The sequence below is a fragment of the Prionailurus bengalensis genome, chromosome X (genome assembly GCF_016509475.1).
Source record: "Prionailurus bengalensis isolate Pbe53 chromosome X, Fcat_Pben_1.1_paternal_pri, whole genome shotgun sequence".
NCBI classification, from domain to species: Eukaryota; Metazoa; Chordata; class Mammalia; order Carnivora; family Felidae; genus Prionailurus; species Prionailurus bengalensis.
Genome location: NC_057361.1, coordinates 57,675,121 through 57,700,933, shown reverse-complemented (window position 1 = coordinate 57,700,933; position 25,813 = coordinate 57,675,121). Strand labels below are relative to the sequence as shown.

Sequence of the window (25,813 nt, the reverse complement as noted above, 5' to 3'; positions counted from 1 at the left end):
TTAAGCAACTGAGCCACCCAGGTGCCCATAGACCTTTATTTTTATAGAAGAAACAGCATAACTGCATGTGGCAAGCTTTTGCAGTGTAGAATTGTGTCACAACTGAGGGAATCCTTTCTGTTTGGATAAGCAGCTACAGTTCAGGTCCCTGGTTTACCTGGTTGTGGGTCCCAAATTGTAAGGAGGAGAAGGGAACAAACTATTCCTGTTCTCAACAAGGCTTCTAAGCCTAAATCTAAAGAGTGATGGTGTCACTAAGGTTTGGTAAGGGGGAGCGGTGGTGGTTTTTGGCTTCTCATTCCTTTGGTCAGAGGGTTGGCTGGAATCAGGGGGCAAAAAAAAAAAAAAGAGCTTTGGATTAAAAAGACTCTGCTTTCTATAGTGGGTTGTTGCCTACTCTTCTGCTCCTTTGGTTTCTTCTGCAAAACCCCATTCATTAAGTACTTTCTGGCTTGGTTGGCCTCCTCCCTCATGCCTGAGATTCTCCTCTCTCCCTAAGTTCTTCCTTCTGGGTTACCCTATTTGGATCCATCAATGCTTTAGGACTTTAGTGATGGGGGAATCTAGTTCCTGTTATATGATTGTCAGCTCCTGGGCCTCAGGAAAGCCATACTGAACTTTGTGCTGGTCAAACAGCTTGCGCAGGGCACTGATGTAGAGTGCATGGTACTTGTCCACTGTCTTCTTGTTTGGCTTCTTAATCCTAGGGATTGGCAGGGGCTCCCCAACTATGGAGAAGGAGAAGAGACAAGCATCTGAGCCTCCCTTCCTCAACTCAAATTACCCATCCCTCAGAGGGATCCACATACTGAAACTCAGTATCTGTGTCTCCTCCCTTTCCTCTGTTCTTTCCCTCTGCTCTAGCCCCATCCCATCCCATATTCTCCAAATACCTAATCTCATGCATGCTGAAGAGAATGAGAGTAAGCTCAGAAGAGTGTTGAAGGAATGCATGTGAATAATGATGCTCTCTTGGCAGCTACGGAATGGCAACAACTCTTATCTGTTTAGTTGTCCTGCCCACCCTGCCCTCAACCATACCTACTGGAATTCCCAGTGCCCATCCCAGCTATGTGCTGGGTCTCCTGGACTTGATGGATGACCTGGGTGGTGGGAATCAACGACCAGAGTGGTCCAGAGGTATTGGAAAGCTTACCAACAGTGGTAATGGGCAGATTGAAAGGAAGGAAGCCCCAGGATTCTCGAGTGAAGCCCCGGCCATGGAAGGTACAGAAATTTAGTCCCAGGATTTTTTTGAATGTGTCCTGGAAGGTTTTTTGGAAGAACCTTATCCATGTGCCCTCAGGGAAGGTCTCTTGATTGTGAACCTCATTCTCTCCAAAGGAATAGGAAGGAACAAGGTACGCTCTGCAAAGAAAGGAGCATAAGTATTAACTCTCCCAGGTAGCTTCCCCCCAGCAAAACCCTCTCCAAGGTGGGAAGACTTTCCAAACATCCCATTGTAGGACAAGAACCCAAGCACCCAAACATCTTCATGTCTCATTCTTGCCATGCTCCACCCTTCTAAATGAACCCTTTGTGGGGAGCTGCTGCACCTTGTCCCCTGATAGGAAGAAACAAATTTTAGACACTCTAACTGCCTTCACTGCACCCAGCATCCAGAGTGATCGTCCTAAACTGCGTATCTGGACATGTCATTTCTCTCTTTAAAACTCTTCCAGAGATCCTCACTTTGTATCATGCTGCTTACCATGGCTTTTGTGCTCTAGCCCTGTCTACCTGGCAAGCTTCCTCTCTCCCCACCACTTCCTTGCAATCTGCTTAGCCATTCTAAATGTGCCAAGTTGCTGCTTGTCTATGCTGCTTCGTACATTCTGCTCCCTCTGCCAGAAATGCTTCCTATGTCTTCACATAGTTAATTCTACTGTGCCCTTCAATGCTCAGCTCCAATTTCAATCTCTTAAAGAAACATTTTTTGACTACCTCCAGTTCCCTCCTCCACAGTGTAGATTAGGTACCCTTCATCTACTGCTTCTCTTTCTCCACACTAACACTATTCTGACTCAGTTATTCCAGTCATCTCCTTACCTGTCTTCCTCCCTAGTTGTCTGTCAAGCTGATCAAAGGTGGGAACTGTGTCATTCATCTTTGAATCTCTAGGGCCTGACAGAGTGCCTGATACATTGTAGGTCAACTGAGTTCTTTCTCCCATTTTGTCTGATTGGCAAGTCCTACTATTTTAGCTCACAATTCAGATGTAACCCACTTATGAAACTTCTACATTGGGAGTGAAAATTTTTTCATCAATTATTGCTACCATAGCACTTTGTATATATCTCCATTATAGCACATCTACTGAGTTTTTTCTATGTGTCAGCACTGTTTTGAGCCCTAGGGACACATCAGTGAATAAAATGGATTAAAACAATTTTTGTCAGCAAAAATGAACTACTGGGACCTTATGAAGATAAAAAGCTTCTGCACAGCAAAGGAAACAGCCAACAAAACTAAAAGGCAACCAATGGAATGGGAAAAGATATTTGCGAATGACATATCAAAGGGCTAGTATCCAAAATCTATAAAGAGCTCACCAAACTCCACACCCGGAAAACAAATAACCCAGTAAAGAAATGGGCAGAAAACATGAATAGACACTTCTCTAAAGATGACATCTGGATGGCCAACAGGCACATGAAAAGATGCTCAACGTCGCTCCTCATCAGGGAAATACAAATCAAAACCACACTCAGATATCACCTCACGCCAGTCAGAGTGGCCAAAATGAACAAATCAGGAGATTATAGATGCTGGAGAGGATGTGGAGAAACGGGAACCCTCTTGCACTGTTGGTGGGAATGCAAGCTGGTGCAGCCACTCTGGAAAACAGTGTGGAGGTTCTTCAGAAAATTAAAAATAGACCTACCCTATGACCCAGAAATAGCACTGCTAGGAATTTACCCAAGGGATACAGGAGTACTGATGCATAGGGGCACTTGTACCTCAATGTTTATAGCAGCACTCTCAGCAATAGCCAAATTATGGGAAGAGCCTAAATGTCCATCAACTGATGGATAAAGAAATTGTGGTTTATATACACAATGGAGTACTACGTGGCAATGAGAAAGAACGAAATATGGCCCTTTGTAGCAACGTGGATGGAACTGGAGAGTGTGATGCTGAGATAAGCCATACAGAGAAAGACAGATACCATATGTTTTCACTCTTATGTGGATCCTGAGAAACTGAACAGAAACCCATGGGGGAGGGGAAGGGAAAAAAAAAAGAGGTTAGAGTGGGAGAGAGCCAAAGCATAAGAGACTCTTAAAAACTGAGAACAAACTGAAGGTTGATGGGGGGGTGGGAGGGAGGGGAGGGTGGGTGATGGGTATTGAGGAGGGCACCTTTTGGGATGAGCACTGGGTGTTGTATGGAAACCAATTTGACAATAAATTTCATATATTGAAGAAAAAAATAAAAAAAAAAAAAAGAAAAAAAAAGAATTCCCCTGGCGGGGGGGAAATAAAATAAAATAAAAACAATTTTGTCCTCATGGAGCTTACATTTTTTTCTTGAGGGAAGACAGAAAGTAAACAATGATAACAAATAAACAAAAAACAGATATATAAATAAATAAAATCAGTGATATATAAGAGGATGATAAACACAACCAGAAAAAGTAGAGCAAGATGGTCAAGATAGACCTTATTGAGAAGCAACATTTGAGCAAATACTTGGAGGAGGTAAAGCAATCAGACAATTATTTGGAGGAATAATGTTCCAGGCAGAGGGGACAGCTAGAGCAAAGGTCGTAAGGCAGGAGCATGTAGCTTGTTTGAAGTATAGCAAGGAGCCCAATGTAGCTCTAACAGAGTAAGCAAGGGTGAGACCAGGAGGTGATGAGGACTGGCTAAGGACCAGATTATTTAGAGTTCTGCAGGCCCTTGTAAAGATTTTGGCTTTTGCTCAGAGTGAAATGGGAGCCATTGGAACATTTGGAGTAGTAACATAATCTCACATTTAATGTAATCAGCTACAGTTGAGAATATTCTCTTGGATGTAGGGGAGAGAGGGAAAGGAGCAGGTAGAGCAGTTAGGAGACTATGTAATAATCTAGGGCAGAGATGATGCTAGTTTAAACCAGGGAGGGGGTTGTAGTTGAGATGATAAGTGGTTGGCTCCTGTATAGTTATATGTGTGCATGTCTGTTGTTCCCACTGGACTGTCAGTTTCTTAAAGGCAAGAACAAGGTGTTATTTATTTTTATACCCTCAATGCCTAGTACTATGCCTGACACACAGTAAGCATTAAGTGGCTGCTGAAGGAATGCATCCTATTCCTGAAACCAAATTATATGCTGTTTGGGGGCAACAACCATATCTTCTGTATTTTTGCAACCCCCACAACACCAAGCCTAGTGCCTTCCTTGCCCCGGGTAGGTTCTCTGGGCCTCTCAGTTAATGGGTTGATATAGAGTGAAGCTCCACTTCCCCAGACCTACAGCCAACTAGGATAATGGGAAGGAGGTAAAGGTCTTTTCCTACTGTTCTTTCTCCAACTTCAAGTAAAAGAAATGCCTACAAATGTATCTGGAGGCCCAAACACCATTAAGACACAGTGTGAAGGAGCAGAGGGAAGCAATCATAGTAAAGAGGGAGCCCCCTTTAAAGGGTTTCCAAGGGAGGGAACCATTCTGGAGAGGTGCTACAGAGTACCTATGGCACCCTGACAATAGGGTACAGAACCTGGGGACCCACCCTGTCTTCAGTGCCAACTTCACAAAACCTTTACGTTCTTTAAGGTAGATGGTAGAGGCTCCTGGTTGGCACAAGAGGGCTTCAGCAGCTCCACCAACCACAATAACCACAGCATTTCCTGAGCCTTTTTGGGTCAGCAAATACTTCAAGGCCAACTCACTCACTGGGCACACACCTGTGAAAGCAAAGAATCAAGTAGCATAACAAACTTGGTGCCTGAGATTGGGGTGAGGGGTTCCTCTGGGCTCTTCCTGCTGGAGACAGTTCTGTTTCCTGAATATTGTTTCCACTTTTTTGTCTTTGACCTCCACATCCTGGGTTAGCCGTAGCCTGAGGTTAGTCCTTAGGGTCAGCTTCTGGCATTGGAGGTTCTGTACTACTACAGTTGGGGATACCTTGAGTTCCTCTGCCTGCTTCCTCTTAGCTCAATAGTATTTAAGCCCATCGCTTCCCTTTCTACCCATAAACCATAGCCATCTTTGACTCTCCCCAGTCTTACAGGTCTGGAGAGTCTCCAGAGTTTTCTCCCTCAGGGGTGATCAGGACTAGCCACCAGAAACCTGCTTTCTCCCTAGAGCAACCTGCCAACTGGGAGCCATTGGCTTGGGTTTCTGTAGAGTATGCAGATCCAGGAGCTTGTACAAACCAAACTGAAATGTAGACAAACTATAGAATGAGGGTAACACCCTGCTGTTCCACAACAGTCATGGAGTCTTTCCTCACTTCTGCTTTTCATCTTTACTCTGGGATTACTTTTTATTCTGTCTTGAGATGGCAGAAGTTGCCCCCAAGCCTTAATCATTTGGTTCATGCCAAACTCAGAGGGGAGCAGAATCATCCTCTGGGACTCAGTGGTCCCACCTAACCTCTCCAGATAAATGTATCTTTTTAATGTTTGGTTTCAGTTGTTTTCTGGTGTCCAGAAGTGGAATATTCATCCAGAGAGAAGGACATTTGTCACAGTACCCTGGCTTAAAGCCTGGCATGGGGAAGTTATCTTGGATTCTGATGTATGCCTATCCTTTATTCCTTGACATCTTATGCAAGTTTGAAGGGGTTCCCAGGAAATGAAGATCATGGGCAAGGAGGGTACAAGCTAGTATGAGAGACTTTAAAATGTCTTTAAGAGATTTTGAGAGCTGCTATACAAATGGCCAAAATAAGCCAAGTGACATCCCAGAAAGAATCTAGCAAAGTTCATCTGAGCTGCCCCATTCATGTCTGATTTTTCCTACATTTGGGTTTCACATTTGGCTTTTGCCTTTTGCTTTCCACTTTTGCTTTAATCCTGAGATCCAGTCTTCTGCTTTCTCCTCTGAAAGGATTCCTGGCAACTCTCATAAATGCCTGTAACTTATCCTACTGCCTAACCAAACCCTGCCTCCCAGATCTTGGACAGAACCTGATGTTTAGCCACATATTCTTTTTACTGGCTTAGTGTGTTCTGGACTCATTTTCTACTAAGTTCTCTTCTAGCAGGATGTGAGATGTGGACTGTTAGGGCTTACTGGGGCCGGAGCCCTGAGGTAGGTCAGAGGATGGAATGATTTCTTATACTCACCCATTGACATCACATATTCTCGCACAATTGGGATCCAGAAGATCCCTTCCAAGGTCCCTACTGAAGGAGTGATGCCTGGGAAAATCCGAGAAAAGCCAGAGGCCTCAGTAGCAAAGTTGATGAACACACCATAAGAGACAATGCCATGGGGGTGATTGGCAATGATATAGTTATGTTCCGGAGAGATGTCATGAGTCTTCACCAGCTGTTAGAGGGAGATTAACTCAGAGAAGTGGATAAGAGGAAGGAAGAGAGGACATGTGGACCCATATACTAGCACATAGCCTATTTTCCTTGGGGAGCCTCAAATCCCTGTTCATTGGGATGTAATCATTGTCATAGGATTGCCAGGGGTTATGATGCTCAGAGGATTTGCCACTGTGAAGAAAGGCTGCTATCTATCCATCTTCCCACCTGCCCATCCATCTTGGGTGCCTACTCTGCATTATGCCCTCTGGGCCTTGACCTTCACTGCTGGCCACTAAAGCCTTTGAAAACATGGAGCTAAGTGGGAAAGGTGAGTCCAGGCAACATAAACCAAGGGCACTCAGAGGAAGGGTGGTTACCTTTATTGGGAAATAATTTTGAAAATACTTCCAGAGGGTCCAATTTCGTACCCAAGCTGAACGCCTACCACCTGTGGATACCGAAGGGAAGGAAAGAGCAGGTGAGATATTGCCAATCCCTCTACCTATCCCAGAGGTGGAGGGTTCTTTCTACAGTCCTCAGGTCACAGAAAAGTTCCCATTTTTATACTTCCATAATTCTAGAACACAGAGCTGTAGGTACTGTCCCTGAATCCAACCCCCAAGAAGATATAGGAGGTTCGTGCTCTCCAGGAGCCAGCCAAGAAGGTGATGGGAAGATATCCCAAGGCTGGGGGCACATTCCCTGAAACCTCTTAATTCTTCTTAGGAAGCCTGGGAGAGATCTCTGTTCCTTGCTGAGATTTGCTCCCCTCTCTCCCTCTCCTTCCCTCTACCCGTATTTGCTCCTTTTAATTTTTCCTGCTGTCCACCTTCCTATCTCATTTCCTTTCCCTTTCCCCATCTTTCTTCTTTGCACCCCTTCTCCCTATGCCTCTTCCACTCTCTCCATCCTTTTCCTTCTCCCTGTGGTTCCATCCTTGGCACAGACAGTTACCACCATTCTTCCCATCTCTTACCTTGACTGTGAGTATTCCAATCATAGGCGAGCCAGGTTAAGGCGAGCACAGACAAGATCCAGAATTTAGTGAACATCAGAAAGTAGGGTATAAGAATAATAGGAATTGCTCCTGAGGGGACACAAAGGGTTTATGCCCTTCAGGTTCCTTCAAGTTTAATATAATTCTAACTACCATCTCTGCTCTCTACTGAAGGAGCAGGTCAAGGCTGGTGTGAGACCCTTCTTTCCCACTTCCCTCACAAACCCTCCCCACTCTGCTGTAGTCCAGGCTGACCTCTGAGTCCTTGGATCTGGGTACTTTTGATGGCTGAGATCTTAACTGAGGAAACTGCATAACCATGACATTTTCAGAGCAGGCCCTCAGCTGGGGTCAAAGGACAGCAGCCCTCCTTGGCAAGTGGCTTCCCAAGAGCAGCACTTGCACCAGTGGCTGAAATCCCCATTCTGGGACTTCAGGAATTCCTTTCTAAAAGCTCAACCCTCCTTTCTTTGTGGGACTGCTAAACCAGCACATACCAGCGGAGAAGGGCTGTCTGCAGTACACAGGCTGTTTGATGCTGAGAAGAAAACATGTATTAGAAACTGCTTTACTAGGTTCAATTTTGTCTCATTCAAAATGTTTCAAAAGTTCAGAAGGGGAAATATTATCTCTGTTAGCAAAGGGCCACAAAAGGCTATGAAATGTAAACATGATGCATCTCACAGCAGTGGGAATTCCCATTTTAAAATCTGCAATCATGAGAAAGAGGGGCTAAGTACACATATTGTTAATGAAAAAAGACCCAGCTAAGGGAATGACTTCTTTGACCAGGTAACCACATTGCGAGAGATAAAATTTCCAGATAATGGAAAGAAACTCAAAAATTACTTAGAAGTGGGTTTGTCTCTTGAATTTTGGACATAGATGAAAATAATAGGAAAAAAGATAGAACAGGCCTTTCTTTAAAGATCATGTTATGGAGTAGAAGAAATCTTAGTGATAGGCTGAATCCTCTTTGCAAGAGCTGGCTGAGATAGTTTTTATAAGCATGCCAATTAAATAGAAAATAGTGGTGGGAGAAATTTTATAGGAAGCTTGCCATCTATAAATGTCCTACTACCCCTGATCCTCATAAAAGATGAGAGTAAATTTGCTAGGTAAGCTCCAGAGGAAAACTCAGCAAAAATCATTAATTAAAGGTAGTCTGAGTGTATAATTTCTCTTATATCTTGCTTCAAATAGATTTAGTTTGCATCACCATTATTTAGAACAGTGCCCTGCACACAGTAGGTGTTTAACAAATATCTATAGACTGGCTAGAAGATAAAATAAGTGTTTTCTCTTTTCAATAATAGGTAAACTTAAATGTTAGTGTTTTGCCAGATTTGTGCTATTTAAATGTGATGTTATTTAAAAAGCATGGATGGATTGTGTACCTTATATCTGATCTCTTTCAGTTATTCACAAGTCCTAACAGTAGTCTAACCAAGAACCATACCTTGATAAACACCATCCTCCTTGTGGAATCTATTTGAACTGCAGGTGTGGCACCTCAGGAGACCATAAACGTCCTTTGAGGAGAAGCCTGCCAGACCTGGTCTGTTCGAATGTCATTGGCATCACTCACAGTGACAGAAGTGGGATTTAAAGACATAAGAGAAACAGAGGCCAAACATGGAAGAGATAAAGTTCATGGACCAAGGAGTTCTGTGACAGAAAGCAAAGGTATCTGAGGCAAGAATGATGGAGAACAACCATTTGTGTGTATGTGTGCGTGACCCTCCCTTACATATTATGGCCTTGACACCAGGAGATGCTTCCAATATCTCGTCTGTGTTGAAGGGAGAAGTCGTAGTGTGGATTATCACGGAAGAGGTTCACATAAAGTAGGCTCCTAATTTAGTTTATATTGAAGATGGCCAAGCCATTCTAATAGATGTGTAGTGTGGTATCTCATCATAATTCTAATTTGCATTTCCCAAATACTTAATGATGCTTCCATTTGCCCTCTGTATATCCTCTTTGGTGAGGTGTCTGTTCATTTCACTTTAGTCCATTTTTCAATTGAGTTTTTTTGCTTTGTTTTGTTTTGTTTTGTTTTGTTTTTAGTGGTGAGTTTTAAGAAGAGTCCTTTATATATTCTGGATACAAGTTCTTTGTTGGATATGTGATTTGCAAACATTTTCTCCCGGTCTGCTTTATCTTTTCATTGTCTGAACAGGCTCTTTCTTAGGGCAAAAGCTTTTAATTTTGATGAAGTCAAATGTATCATTTCCCCCCTTTCCAGATTGTGCTTTTGATGTAAAATCTAAGAACTTTTTACCTCACATGTCATGAAGGTTTTCTTTTTCTTATTTTTAATGAAGGCTTCTTTATAAGTTTTTTACTAAACATTTTACAGTTTTGTGTTTTACATTTATGTCTCTGATCCACTTTGAGTTATTTTTTTTAGTAAGATGTGAGGTTTAAATTTTTTAAAATATTTATTCATTTCTGAGAGAGAGAGAGAGAGTGGGGTAGGGACAGAGAGAGAGGGAGACACAGAATCTGAAGCAAGCTCCAGGCTCTGAGTTGTCAGCAGAGAGCCCAATGAGAGAGGCTTGAACCCACGAATCGCAAGATCATGACCTGAGCTGAAGTCGGACACTTAACTGAGCCACTGAAGTGCCCCTAAGATGCGAGATTTTGATCAAGGTTCATTTACTACATATGGATATCCAATTGTTCCAGCATCATTTGTTTAAAACACTACCCTTCTTCCACTGAATTGCTTTCGCGTCTTTGTTAAAGATCAACTGGCCACAGGAGGGTTCAACAGAGAGATCTTGAACTCACCTTCTCCCACGAACACAGTATCTCTACAGCTACAGAAGGAACAATTCCCTCTGAAAAGGGCCTGAAGCCTAGCTGAACAGAGACTCCATGACAAAAAATAAAAGGGCCACATTGAGATAGGAGAGGTGGAGACACAGTCTAGCAAGAAACCCCCACCTCAGGAACAGTGACCCACAATTGGAAGGGGTGTCAAAATCTGGAGCTCATCCCTAAGGACTGAGGGGTTTGTGCCCCCATTTCAGGCCTCCCAATCCTTGGGAACTGCACCAGAGAGATGAGACTGCACAGCATCTGGTGTTAAAAATCAATGGGGTTTACTTTCAGGAGAACCATAGGGCCATAGGAAATAGAGGATTCATTCACTCTTGAAAGGGCTTATGTACAGACCCTCTTGCCCTGGGATCCAGCACAAAAGCAACAGTTTGAAAGGAGCCTGGATCATATTTTGAGGACACTCATTTGTTTTTGTTTTTGTTTTTGTTTTTATGATTTAACTTTTTATATTTTTTTAAGATTTACATCCAAATTAGTATATAGTGAAGCAATGATTTCAGGAGTAAATTCTTTAATGCCCCTTACCCATTTAGCCCATCCCCCCTCCCACAACCCCTCCAGTAACCCTCAGTTTGTTCTCCATATTTATGAGTCTCTTCTGTTTTGTCCCCTTCCCTGTTTTTATATTATTTTTATTTCCCTTCCCTTACGTTCATCTGTTTTGTCTCTTAAAGTCCTCATAAGAGTGAATTCATATGATTTTTGTCTTTCTCTGATTGACTAATTTCACCTAGCATAATACCCTCCAGTTCCATCCACATAGTTGCAAATGGCAAGATTTCATTCTTTCTGATTGCCGAGTAATACTCCATTATATATGTATACCACATCTTCTTTATCCATTCATCCATCGATGGACATTTGGGCTCTTTCCATACTTTGGCTATTGTTGATAGTGCTGCTATAAACATGGGGGTGCATATGTCCCTTCGAAATAGCACACCTGTATCCCTTGGATAAATGCCTAATAGTGCAATTGCTGGGTTGTAGGGTAGTTCTCTTTTTAGGTTTTTTGAGAAACCTCTATACTGTTTTCCAGAGTGGCTGCACCAGCTTGCATTCCCACCAACAATGCAAAAGAGATCCTCTTTCTCTGCATCCTCGCCAACATCTGTTATTGCCTGAGTTGTTAATGTTAGCCATTCTGACAAGTGTAAGGTAGTATCTCATTGTGGTTTTGATTTGTATTTCCCTGATGATGAGTGATGTTGAGTATTTTTTAATGTGTCGGTTGGCCATCTGGATGTCTTCTTTGGAGAAGTGTCTATTCATGTCTTTTGCCCATTTCTTCACTGGATTGTTTTTTGGGGGTTGAGTTTGATAAGTTCTTTGTAGATTTTGGATACTAACCCTTTATCTGATAAGGACACTCATTTGTTAATCTTAAATCATCTGCTGAAGAAGCAGAAACTTGTTGGGATGCTTTCCAAGGATGGAGGCACTGGTGGGTGTCATTTTTGAGTTCTTCTGCTTTATTGGTTGGCACTAGCAGGTGACTTTTACAAACCCTACCTCTAGCCTGATAGCTCCACTGGGAGTGCCACCCATGAACTGCAGGTGTAGCCTACCCCACTGCAGCTGGGCTGGCCAAGTGCCCCACCCTCATGTTCACAGTTGTGGCCCACTAAGTCAGCAAGCACATGCAGCCCACACAAAGGACACCCCCTGAGCACGTGGCGTGGGTGGCCAGGGGGAATTGCATTTCTGGGCCCCATGAGTCCAAAATAATTGGAGAGATAGTCTTTGGCAGGCTACCACCCACAGGGCACTGCACAAACAACAGACTGAAACAAATCCCCCAGTCTTCATGTGAAAAAGTTTTATTTTCTTGTCCTCAAGTTTCAGCCTGAGGGGCAGGTTCAGGTTTGTCTCACATCCAGAGGCACCCCCAGGGAACATGGGCAGGGAGACACCACTGTTGGAGGTAGAGTTTACTTTAAAAAAAAGAACACGGGGGGAGTAAAAATACAGTTTTTAGGATTGTTCAAGACAAAATGAAAAAAGAAAACTGCAAAGCAGAAACATACCCATAAATATAGAGAACAAACTGATGGCTATGAAGGGGGATGGGCAAAATGTGAAGGGGCATGGGAAGCACAGGCTTTAAATCATGGAATGAGTAAGTCATGGGAATGAAAGGTACAGCATAGGGAATATAGTAAATGGTATTGTAATAGTGTGTATGGTGACGGATGGTAGCTACACTTGTGGTGAATATAGCATAACTATAGAGTTGCTGAATAACTATGTTGCACACCTGAAACTAATGTAACATTGTATGTCAATTGTACTTTAATAAACATAAAATAAAATGTCAAAAAAGAACCCTCAAAACAAAGACTGCAAACAAAGACAAAGAAGGATATTACTTCATGATAAAGGGGTCAATCTAACAAGAGGATATAATATTTGTAAATATTTACACACCCAACATAGAAGCACATAAATATGTAAAACAAATATTAACAGACCTAAAGGAAGAAATTGACAGCAAGCAATAAAGTAATAGTAGGGGAGTTTAATACCTCACTTACATCATGGATAGACTATCCAGACAGAAAAGCAATAAGGAAACATCAGCCTTAATGACACATGAGACAAGATGGACTTAATAGACATATACTGAATATATCTTCCCCAAGTAGCATAATACACTTTCTTTTCAAGTGCACATGAAACATTCTCCAGGATAGATCATATTAGGCCACAAAACAAGTATCAGTAAATTTAAAAAGATTGAGATATCAAGGATTTTCCTCCAATCACAATACTATGAAACTAGAAATCAACTACAAGAAGAAAACTGGAAGCATCCCAGTATGTAGAAGCTAAACAACATGCTACTGAACAACCAATGGGTCAATGAAGAAATCAAAGGAGAAAATTAAAAACACCTGGAGACAAATGAAAATAGAAATACAGTAGTCCAAAAATTGTGGGAAGAAGCAAAAGCAGTTTTAAGAGGGAACTTTATAGCAATACACGGTTACCTCAAGTAACAAGAAAAATGTCAAACAACCTAACGCTACATCTACTGGATCTAGAAAAAGAACAAATAAAGCTCAAAGTGAATAGAAGGAAGGAAACAGTAAATATCAGAGCAGAAATAAATGAAACAAAGAGTAAAAAGACAACAGAAAAGATCAATAAAACTAAGAGCTTGTTCTTGTTTTTTAAATGTTTATTTATTTTTGACAGAGAGAGAGAGAGAGCGCGCGAGCAAGGGAGGGGCAGAGAGAGAGGAAGACACAGAATCCGAACCAAGCTGAGTTGTTAGCAGGCTCCAGGCTATCAGCACAGAGCCCACTGTGGGGCTTGAACTCATGAGCTGTGAGGTCATAACCTAAGCCAAAGTCAGCCGCTTAACCAACTGAGCCACCCAGGCACCCCAGACTAAGACCTTGTTCTTTGAAGAGATAAGCAAAATTGACAAATCTTTAGCCAGACTCATCAAGAAAAAAGAGAGGGCTCAAATAAATAAAAATAGAAATGCAAGAGGAGCACTTTAACTGATATCATAGAGATACAAAAGATCACGAGAGACATTAACAATTATTATGCCACAGGGGCACCTGGGTGGCTCAGTTGGTTGAGCGTCTGACTTCGGCTCAGGTCATGATCTCACAGTTCGTGGGTTCAAGCCCTGCGTCAGGCTCTGTGCTGACAGCTTGGAGCCTGGAGCCTGCTTCACATTCTGTGTGTCCCTCTTTCTCTGCCCCTCCCCCACTTATGCTCTGTCTCTTTCTCTCTCAAAAATATATAAACATTAAAATAAAAAAAAACAATTATTATGCCAACAAATTGGAAACCTAGAAGAAGTGGATAAATTCCTAGAAGCATACAATCTTCTAAGATTGAATCATGAAGAACTAGACTGACTGGTAATTAAAAATCTCTCAACAAACAAAAGTCCAGGATCAGATGGCTTCACTGGTAAATTCTACCAAACATTCACAAAAGATTTATTACCTACTCTTCTCAAACTCTTCCAAAAAACTGAAAAGGAGGGAACACTTCCAAACTCATTTCATGAGGCCAGAAGTAACCTGATACCCAAACCAGACAAGAACAACAACAACACACACACACACACACACACACACACACACGAAAAAAGAAAAAAAGAAAAAGGGAAAAAATTATAGGCCAATATCCCTAGTGAACAAAACACAAAAATCCTCAATAAAATATTAGTAAATTGAATTCAGTAACACATTTAAAAGGATCATATACTATGATCAAGTGGGATTTATTTCAGAGATGCAAGGATGGTTCAGCATCCACTAATCAAACAACATGATACACCACATTAATAAAAATGAAGGATAGAAATAACATGATTATCTCAATAGATGCAGAAAAAGCACCTGACAAAATTCAACATCCATTTATGATAAAAACTCATGAGGGAATGTACCTGAATATAATAAAGACCATATATGACAAACCCACAGCTAACATCATACTCATCAGTGAAAAGCTGAAGGTTTTTCTGCTAAGATTAGGAACAAGACAAAGATGCCCATTCTCACCACTTTTATTCAACATGATATTGGAAGTCCTAATCACAGCAATTAGACCAAAAAAAAAAAAAAAAGAAAGAAAGAAAGAAAAGGGATACAAATCAGAAAGGAAGAAGTAAAATACTCACTATTTGTAGATCACATGATACTATATAGAGAAAATCCTAAAGACCACAAAAAAAAACTGTTAGAACTAATAAATGAATTCAGTAAAGTTGCAGGAAATAAAATCAATATACAGAAATCTGCTGCATTTTTATACAGTAACAACAAACCATCACAAAGAGAGTGTAAGAAAACAATCCCATTTACAACTGCATAAAAAAATACCTGGGAATAAATTTACCCAAGGAGGTGAAAGACCTGTACACTGAAAACTACAAGACATTGATAAAGGAAAGTGAAGAAGACACATATATATGGAAAAATGGTCTGTGCTCATGGATTGGAAGAATTAACATTGTTAAAATTTCCATACCACCTTAAGGAATCTACAAATTCAATGCAATCTCTATCAAAATCCCAATGACATTTTTCACAGAATTAGAATAATTCTAAACTTTGTGTGGAACTTCCAAAAATCTTGAATAGCCAAAACAATCTTGAGAAAGTAGAATAAAGCTGGAGGTATCATACTCCTGATTTCAGACTATACTACAAAGCTATAGTAATCAAGACAGTATTGTATTGGCATAAAAACACATAGATCAGGGGCACCTGGGTGGCTCAGTAGGTTGAGTGTCCAACTTCAGCTCATATCACGATCTTGTTGGGGGGTTTGAGCCCCATGTCAGGCTCTGGGCTGACAGCTCAGATCCTGGAGCCTGCTTCAGATTCTGTGTCTCCTTCTCTCTCTACCCCTCCCCTGCTCACACTCTGTCTCTCTCTCTCTCTCAAAAACAAATAAACATTAAAAAAAAAACATAGATCAATGCAATAGTTTAGAGAGCCCAGAAATAAACCCACACATATATGATCAATTAACTATGGCAAAAGAGTCAATAATATACAATGGGAAAAAGACAGTTTCTTCACCAAATGGTGTAAATATAAGAACATTGGGGAGCAAATGGTAATTTAATAATTCAACATCTAACATGGCTTCCTATGACTCAGGGTGAAGTCCAGTCTTGTAATCTGGGTTTCAAAGGTACTCTGTGGTGGAGCCCCGGGCCACCCCCCTTGTCCTCTGCACTCCACCATACTGTTCCGTCAGTTCCTTCAATTCATTCTGCTCTCTAGCCTCTGGGTCTCTGTGCATTTTGTCCCTTTTACCTGGAAGAACCTTTCCTCAGCTCTTTCCTGACTAGTTCCTATTTATCTTTTAGGCCTCAAGATAAACGTCACAGTTTCAATGTTTTGGCACTATCTTCGACTTCTTTCTCTTTCCCATTCATTCTCCTGCCTGTATCTCCATTGCTACTGCTATGGTTGAAGGCTTGATCTCCTCGGGTTTGGACTGCAATCTTGAGTCTGTTCTTTTTGCCTGCGTGTCCCTTCCCCTCTGGTCCATTTTCCATGTTATTGCCAGATTGCTTTCTAAAGCACAGTCATAATGTTGTTTGCCTCTGAAACCTTCAATATTTTCCCACTGCAACAGAAAAGAAGTGTAAACATGTAGTCCCTCCGTGGACTAGCCCCAAACACCTTCCTCACCTCATCTCTCACTACCTGCACTCATACTGCTTATGCTCTAGCCCAGTATTTCTCAAAGCATTGTCCTTATATCACTGTAGGTACACTAGATGATCTGAGGTGGTGTATGGATGGTAAATCATTTTAATATATAGTGAATAAAAAGTGAATTTATGGTAGTGATCTAAAATATCTGTTATAATACACTATTTTAGGTAACAGCAATGAGTCAATTTGGAAAAAAATGTTAAGTCATAATAACATAGGTGGTACTCAACTGTAGAAAATCCAGAAGGTGGGATGTGAATGGCTGAAATATGGGAAACAGGGGCCCAACCACCTTAGTGTACTCCCCATTCCCAACTCTATACCTTTGGTGGTGCTGTTCCTTTATTCTGACTACCCTCTCTTCAACTTTCTGCCTATCAAAGTTCTTTCAGCCTTCAAGGATTTGCTCAAATGATACCCCCTTGATGATACTTTTGGTGATTCTCTGCTCAGAATGAAGGGTTCCCTCCTCCACACAACCACAGCACATTACTTGTGCTTCTGTTTGACCCTGTTTCACTCTGGTGCTTATGTAGTTAGTACCTCACAAGTCTAGCCCTGTCCGTATTAGACACTAAGCTTCTTTTGTTTTATAAATTTTTAAGTTTATTTATTTATTTATTTATTTAGAGATAGAGAGAGAGAGATCAGGGGAGGGATAGAGAGAGAGAGAGAGAGAGAGAGAGGGAGAGAGACAATCCCAAGGAGGCCCCATGCTGTCAGCACAGAGCCCAATGTGGGGCTCAAACTCATGAACTGTGAGATCATGACCTGAGCTGAAATCAAGAGTCAGATGCTTAACTGAGCCACTGAGGCACCCTCAGCACTTATTATTAATAAGCACTCGTTCAGGACTTAATGTACATTATCTCATTTAATTCTATCATAACCCTGACAAATAGATAATTTTATTATCCCCATTTTATATATGTACAAATGTGATGCTCAGAGTGGTCAAACTTTGGGGGAATAAAAAGTTCCAAGCTTTAGGAAAAAAGTAGGTAGCATTTGTGGAGTCTTTACTATGTGCCAAGAGCTATTTTAGACACTTTGTGTGTGTTACCTCATATTAATACCTGTAGGAAAGAAAGTTCATGCCTTCCAGGAACTGACAGTCTAGTGGAGAAAATTGATACCATAAATAGTGGATAGATTCCAGAGGGTAAGACTATATAGTCAAATGTTATTTTATGTGAACCCAAGCAGAAGACCATTCTTTACTGCTGGGGAACCTGGAAAGGCTTCTTGTGGAGGGTAAGATTTAAGTTGAATTTTGGAGAAAGAGTAGGATTCTGACAGAGAGATTAGTGGAGGAAGGGTTTTCCATGCATGAGGAAGAACTTGAACAAAGATCTGTAGATGGAGGAGCCCAAGGCCCATAACACCATAACCTGAAAAAGTACAGGGAGACCGGGAAGACATGGAATAGGAGATGGAACTGAGAAGGAAGCTGGGGAGATTAGGCTTCATGCTAGAGGAAATATGAAGCCAGTGAAGGTTATCAAGCAGAGGAACAGCATGATCATATCTGTGTATCAGGAAGATAATTTGAGACAACTGTAGTAGCAAGAGAAACTGTAGGCACTAATTAAGAGATGCAGTAATATATTTTTAAAGTGTTTATATTTGAGAGAGAGAGAGAGAGAGAGAGAGCAGGAAAGGGGCAGAGAGAGGGAGAGAGAGAATCCAAAGCAGGCTCTGTGCTGTGCTGTGAGCACAGAGCCCAGTGTGGGACTCAATCCCATGAACTGAGATCATGACCTGAGCCAAAATCAAAAGTCAGACACTCAACTGACTGAGCCACTCAGGTGCCCCAAGATGCAGTAGTTTAGATGAGAGACAATGGGAACACGAAGTAGGTTACTATTTCTCAAACCAATTTGAAAGATACTATGGAGGTAGAATTTTCAGAGTTTGGCAGTTGATCAGATGTAGGGGGTGAATGAATAATGCCTTGAAGGATCTGGGAATGCTAGGAAAGTATTAAAGTCTCTATTTGCCTAATTTTCTAGGATCTAGTTACTCATTATTCTTCCTGAAGATGCAATGAAATCAGAATGTAGGGTGCTTGTCTCAGAAGTGGTTGGCTTTAAGCATAAGAGACTGTTAAAAACTGAGAACAAACTGAGGGTTGATGGGGGGTGGGAGGGAGGTGAGGGTGGGTGATGGGTATTGAGGAGGGCACCTTTTGGGATGAGCACTGGGTGTTGTATGGAAACCAATTTGTCAATAAATTTCATAAAAAAAATAAAATAAATAAATTAAAAAAAAAAGAAGTGGTTGGCTTTCCTCTGTTGATTAAATGGCAAGGTTGGCAGTGTCTTATGAGTTGGAGTGGTTGGACTTGAAGTAATGTCAATTTCTATAACAGAAAGAAAGAAAATGAACATCTATTGAGGATTTTTTTTTGGCTCTTTGATCTTCAGAATGGTCTTTAGAGGCAGATACTATACTCTGTTTCTACAATGGTGGAGGGTGAATGGCTTACTTGTGAAGATCACATAAAAATAGTATTGATGGAGGCACCTGGGTGGCTCAGTCAATTAAGTGTCCAACTCTTGATTTTGGCTCAGGTCATCATCTCACAGCTTGTGAAGTCAAACCCTGCATCAGGTTCTGCACTGAGAGTGCAGAGCCTGCTTAGCATTCTCTCTCTCCCTCTCTTTCTGCCCCTCCCCCTCTCAAAATTAGATAGATAAACTTTAAGAAGAAATAACATTGACTTACTTGCACAAGGTCCAGTAGCAACAGGTGGCAGACCTGGCCTATCTGATTACTAAGACTATGTTCTATTTTATGTAGTATCAGAAACCAGAGAAAGAAGGCAGACCTAAAAAAAGTGGGGGGTGATCAGAGGTGACCAGGTGAAAGAGAGGAAAAAGAAAAAGAGATGGACTTAATGGTCTCTACTGAGGGAGAATTTAGAATTTAGTGTCAATTTAGTGTCAGGCCTGGTCTTGTGAGAAATATAACTATGACAAGATATGGCTCCTATTCTCATGGGGCTTATTGAGTAAAGGGGGCAAAGGATACAAGGGCTGCTACCTAACCTATTTTTACAAAGTGCTTTGGACTTTCAGAGGTGATACGGTCTTGGGTTGGCTAGAAAATGTTGCAGAGAAGATGTGAATTGAGCAATATTTCAAAGGACAGGTTGTCCATGATAATTAGTCCAGGGAGAGGGATCAGAACATCTTTCCAGTGGAGGGAATAGTCAGAGCATAGGTGAAGGAGTGGGAGAGTACCCTTTATGTTTGTTCTATGAATAGACTGCTTGGAACACAAGCTTCTTATAAGGGAAGAGTGGGGGGATGAGCTGGTTAAAGGTTAGAGTCAGAGAGTGGAGGAGGGCCTTGAATGCCCAGGCTAACACATTTGTACGTCACTGAGTAGGCAGTGGGAAATCACTGACTATTTTTGAGCAGGAGAGGACTGTAATTAAAGATGTTTTCAAAAGACTCTACTGGGAGCAAGCAGTGGAATAGATTGGAGAGGGTGAAGACTAGAGGGTAGAGAGCCAGGAAAGCAGATATTGCAACAGTTTAGGTAGATGGTGACACATGCCCAGAAAAGAAGAGACAGAGAGCCATCCTCCAATGGAAGCTGGCCCTCAGAGGGCCTCTCAGGGCCATTGCCTAATTCTAAGGGTCACGAATATTTGTATTTTACACCTCCCCCAAACTGTCTTTTCATTCCTCTCTTCTCCCTTCTTCCCTCCTTCTTGTTCCTCTCCTTTTTCTCCTCTTTCCCCCTATTTCCTCTCCCATTACTTTCAGGGATGCTCAGTAATCAGCCATGATTCTAAACGTCATTCAGGAAAGTGGAGAGGTGCTGAGGGAGGCTCTGAGCAAGAGAGAGGAATGAAGGAAAGCAGGTGCATGAAAAAATTAAGAAGGAAATTAAGGAAGGAAGGAATTTAGGAAGGAAGGAAGGAAGAAAGGAAGGGAGGATGGAAGCTATTCTATATGGAGCATTTACTGTATACCAAGCTAAGAGGATGAGGATACTGAGGCTTAGAGGGGTCCAAATACTTGTTGGAAGTCACACAGCTAATTGTTATCCAAGTTTGACAGACGAGAACCCATGTCCTGTTCATCATGTTTCACTGTTTCTATTTCCTGCTTTTCCTGATCCCCTCAACTTGGTGTGATAATTTTTCCCTGAAACCCTAGTATCACTTTGTTGTGACTATTTCTTTCACTTACTACAGTCTGTCTTACATCGTAGTGACTTCTGTGTGTGTCCAGCACTGATGCATAAACTGTGTACAGTGGTGGAACTAATGATTGCTTTATCTTTGTTGCTAGATAGTAAGGAGTTTGTACTTGATCCATGGTAGTTTCGACAAGGACCGTCACCACCTTGTAATTAGTATTTGCTCTATAACTATTGAACAGATTTGAATGTCTTAGGCACTTCTGGGGACATCTTACACTGTTACAGATGCTCCAACACCCAAGATTCATGTTGTATTTCTAGCACAATCACTAAAATGATAGAAACAGGATGTATAACATCTAACCTAGTAGAGGAAGGCAAATGGAATGATAAAAATAATCAATGTAAAACAAGACAAGATAGGGGCACCTGGGTGGCTCGGTCGGCTAAGCATCTGACCCTTGGTTTCCACTCAGGTCATGATCTCAAACTTTGTAGGACCGGGCCCGGTGTCGGGCTCCGTGCTGGCGGCGCTGAACCTGCTTGAGATTCTCTCTCTACCTCTGCCTGCTCGTGCTTGCTCTCTTTCTCTCTCAAAATGAATAAACATTTTTTAAAAAGAAAAAAAATAAGTCAAGACAAATGGCTAACAAGCATATGAAAAGATGTTTAACATCACTAATTGTTAGGGAAATGCAATCAAAATCCCACAATGAGATATCACCTCACATTCATTAAGATGGCTCCTATTAAAAACCCCCAGAAAATAAAGAAGTGTTGGAGAGAACGTGGAGAAATTGGAACTTGTGCACTGTTGGTGGGAATGTAAAATGGGTGCAGGTGCTGTGGAAAACAGTGTAGCTGTTCCTCAAAAAAATTTAAAATGGAATTTCCATGTGATCCAGCAATTCCACTTCTGGGAATATATCCAAAAGAATTGCAAACAGGATCACAGAGATATATTTGAACACTCATGTTCACAGAAGCATTATTTACAATATTCACACAATAGAATATTATTCAGCCTTAACAAGGAAGGAAATGTTGTCATGTGATACAGTGTGGGTGAAACATGAAGATATTATGTTAAGTGAAATAAGCCAGTCGCAACAGGACAAAAAGTGTATGATTCCACTTATATGAAGTACCCAGAGGAGTCAAATTCACAGAGACAGAAAGTAGAAGAGTAGTTTCCAGGGGCTGGGGGGAGGGGACAATGGTGAGTTCTTGTTCAATGGGTACAGACTTCAGGAAGAGAGCTCTGGAGGTGGATGGTGGTGACAGTTGCACAACACTGAATGTACTTAATGCTGCTCTAATGTACACTGAAAAATAGTTAAAATGGTTGGTTTGATGTTATATGTATTTTACCACAATTAAAAAAAACTTTTAAAAATGCAGGTGAAAGAAAACATTCACACTTATTATTAGTGTTTTTACTTAAGACACGTAGGTGCCATCATTTGTCCATAACATCCCCACCCCACACCTCCAGCTCTTCCAGAAGAAGTGGAAGCTGGTAAGATGGCGGGGGGGGGGGCGGGAAGTGGGCATTACTAGGAGGCTAACCCTTACCTCTGGGCCCTTACATATTCAGTGTTGGATATGCCTTGTACCCTATCCCTGTCCACAGTGTCCTTTGAAAGGGGGAAAGGAAGAGAGAAGAAAATACTTAAAAACAAATCATTTTCTGGGAGAAAAATGAAAACATTTTATTGAGGAGTGCTCCCTAGAAGAGTCAGAATAATCTGGGCACTTGTGTTCGAAGACCACACAAAGGGTTTCTGGGTCAGTACAGACTCCACACCTAAAGGGAAGAATTTACACACCTCTTCCTCTCTCTTTTATTAAAAATTTTTTTAATGTTTATCTTTGGGGGGGGGGCAGAGAAAGGGAGACACAGAATCCAAAGCAGCTCCAGGCTCTGAGCTGTCAGCACAGAGCCAGACTTAGGGCTCAAACTCACAGAGTTGGGAGATCATGACCTGAGCCAAAGTTGGACGCTTAACTGACTGAGCCACCTGGGCGCCCCTCTTCCTCTCTTGACCTCTTTTCCCTGCTCTCTAGTCCCCAGACTTGCCCACTCTTTCTAGGATCCAGACTTGAAATGGTGGCTGCCACCGCAATACCAAGACTTTTAGGACATTCCTGTGCCCCCCTCACTTTCCTAACTGAGGGCTGCGACTTGTCAAAAGGGTCTGTTTGAGGACGTTAAGACAAACGCAAAGGAAAACAGAAAATATGAAAGACTAGAAGCAAGTTTACAAAAAAAATCTCTTTTTTCCCCCTTAATACAGCTAGAGTCAGGCCATTGATGAACTAAGTGCTCAGCATGATTTGATTTCAATAAGGCTCAATAAGTCATCATCTTTGGCAGTCACAGATGCCTTTGGCAGTCTGGTGAAGCCTATGGACCCCTTCTCTGAATAATATTATAAATGCACAAAATAAAATATATAGACTTACAAAGGAAATGCAACATATTAAAACACAGTTCTCAAAACATCACCAAAAATGTGTCATAGTAACATGGGCTTCTTGGTTTTTGCATCAAATAACCAGACCCAATGGCAGTTCCAATAACCACTGGCATTTTGAAGTAGTCGTGAGCATAAATGACATTTCGAGATGCCTGCAACACTGGCAAATGAAACGCAAATCTGTGATGTCTATTACTGACAAATTCACTGGTGCTGTTAATGTTTCTGTGGCTTGTTGCCTACATTCATTATTTCAATTCGAAGCTAGTGAAAATAAAGATAAATTTTGCTATATGAATTCAAAGTTGTCCACCCCTACCCCCAATTCTAGGTCCATAGGCCTTTGGTTAAGACCCTCTGCTCTAAGGAATCATATAGTCTCCCATAGATTGGAATTGGCTGCCTTCAGGGTGACATTTCTCCCCATCCAGTTTCCAAGCTTTGGCCCTGGAATTGGTTGCCCATGAAGTCCTAGATTCCGGTTGGGAAAAGCTTAGCACTCTCAACCCATTTGCCCAGCACTGATAATTGCCATGCTCTGAGTCCACTGCACAACTTGCCTTTTATTAAAGTTCTGTCTGGGGTGCCTGGGTGGCTCGGTTGGTTAAGCATCCAACTTTGGCTCAGGTCATGAACTCACGGCTTGTGGGTTCGAGCCCCACGTTGGACTCTCTGCTGACAGCTTGGAGCCTAGAGCCTGCTTCAGATTCTATGTCTCCTTCTCTCCCTGCCCCATCCCCACTTGCACTCTCTCTCTGTCTCTCTCTCTCTCAAAAATAAATAAATGTTTTAAAAACTTTTAAAAAATGTTTGTTTAATGAGTCACTTAGGGCAGCTCCCAGATTTTCCAGAATTTTCTCCCCATAGTTTTAGACTAGAAAATCACCTTATGCCTACCTAGCAATACCAACTCTGCAAGCCACCATCACCTTTGCCCCCAACCCTGAATAGGACTCTTTTTGGCAAGTTCAGAAGGGGTGAGCAGGGGGATGCATAAAATGGGTGATGGGCATTAAGGAGAGCACTTGTTGGGGTGAGCACTGAGTGCTGTATGTAAGTGATGAATCACTACATTCTACTCCTGAAAGTGATATTACACTATATGTTAACTAACTGTAATTTAAATAAAATCTTGAAATTAACAAAAAAAAAAAAAAAAAAGAGGGGGCAGTCCTGGGAAGGCTGCGGTGATCTTTAAACCAGAACAACCAAAGGCTCACTCATGGCCTTCATGCCCTCAGTTGGAAAGAGGGAAATCTGATGATTTCATTAGAAACCTAATGATTTCATTCTTGCTCAACAGCATCCATCTTTCTGGGTGAGAAGCAATAGTCCTTCCCAGAGAGGGCGGGTGGGGTGGGGGGGGGAAACCAGCCAAATGATCTCTTTGGAGCCTTCCTCATCTGGGATTCTTGCCCTCGTTCTTGGCCTGTTCTCATGTGCTCTCCAACCCCTGGTGTTCACTTACCTAAAAATACGTAGACGGGGAGCCACTGCAAAACAGACAGGGTTTGGAGGCATTCGTGAAGATCCAGTCGGGAAAGGAAGGCCATGGCTGTTGTGGCAAGAAGCCCAAACAGAAGGCCAACACTTCTAAAGCTGTGCTGATTACAGGTGCTTTGCTTTCATCTCTTATCACTGAGTCCCTTTAGCTGCTGAAGGTTTTAGGCTTGACCTAACCTTTCCTCCAGTCTTCCTTGTTCTCTGTCCCGCCCTGGCTTCCTACACACACATGAGGTTTCAGATCATGCTATCTAATCTCCCTAATATATATCCCTTCTCCTTGTGTGCTTCATTGCAATAAGGCAGATATCACTTAGGGGTGGTTCTTGCTGTGTGTGGGGAGGTCCCTGATAGATGAGTGCAGGAAAAGAGAATGGCTTAGACTCCAAATAAGACCTCTGAAAAGCAAACTACTTCCCTGCTTAAGAAAGGAGACCTGGTAACTCCACTTGTTTCTGCCCTAGTGGCTGCTCTTTGGCTCCTCCTGTCTTCTGCTGAGAGCCACCTCGTCAACTTGGGCCTTTTTCTGCACAGATATCTTAACTTCTCAGATCCCTCCTTGTGCCTCTATTTCACAGGGGCTCGGTATCAGCGGCCAGATACCACATGGTAGAGTGGGAGAGGCACTGTACAGAGAACATATCTTGGGTTCCAGTCCGAAGTCCACCATGTTATTCCCATGACACCTTTGCCAATTGCTCCATCTCTCTAGATCTCAGCTTGAGCATTCATTGTTGGAAGGCAGTGTAGTGGTTAGGAGCACATATTTTAGAGCCAGATAGCTGGGGTTCAAATATCAGCTCTGCCACTTACAAGTTGGTGAACTCCTGTGCCTCGGTTTCCCCATCTGTAAAACAGGGATGATAGTAGTACCTACTTCATAGGGATTTTCTGAGGATGGGATGAGTGAATGAGTGTAAAGTGCTTAGCATAGTGCCTGGCACACAGTAAGCATTATGTGTTCCCTGTTATTATTTGTTGAGTTCAGTTCGTGTCTATTGAATATCTACTATGTTTCAGGCTAAGAGGCTTACTTCTACACACTGGCCTTTACAAAATTAAAGATTGTTCCCAGGTCCCAGAACTCTGGATTTATAATTTTTTTCTGCAACTATCTATGGAGTGACTACTGTTTGCCAGGCACTGCTGTAGAT

The 25,813-nt window shown here is 41.9% G+C and overlaps 1 protein-coding gene across 2 annotated transcripts; it reads right to left on the bottom strand.

Annotated features, from left to right (window-relative positions):
- Positions 1–24,870, bottom strand: DGAT2L6 (diacylglycerol O-acyltransferase 2 like 6). 2 transcript variants are annotated; one of them, XM_043570251.1, is made up of 7 exons: positions 24,625–24,870; positions 7,442–7,552; positions 6,843–6,913; positions 6,277–6,481; positions 4,716–4,890; positions 1,157–1,368; positions 1–728 (listed from the first exon to the last, which is right to left on the bottom strand). In XM_043570251.1, exons 1-7 carry the CDS (start codon positions 24,707–24,709, stop codon positions 574–576), a joined length of 1,014 nt encoding a protein of 337 aa, XP_043426186.1. In that variant the 5' UTR covers positions 24,710–24,870; the 3' UTR covers positions 1–573. The 2 variants fall into 2 exon arrangements, with proteins under 2 accessions (XP_043426186.1, XP_043426187.1); XM_043570252.1 differs by lacking the exon at positions 7,442–7,552.
- Positions 24,871–25,813: the final 943 nt, after the last annotated feature.

What these genes read in the sequence shown, in the direction of transcription:
- DGAT2L6 (XM_043570251.1), bottom strand. Translation starts at nt 24,709, where the DNA reads ATGGCCTTCCTTTCCCGACTGGATCTTCACGAATGCCTCCAAACCCTG. An exon ending in AGAATATGTGATGTCAATGG is followed by an intron (nt 4,891 to 6,276) that starts GTGAGTATAAGA and finishes TTGCTTTCACAG; the next exon opens with GTGTGTGCCCAGTGAGTGAG. An exon ending in AAGTTGGCACTGAAGACAGG is followed by an intron (nt 1,369 to 4,715) that starts GTGGGTCCCCAG and finishes CTTTCTTTGCAG; the next exon opens with AGCGTACCTTGTTCCTTCCT.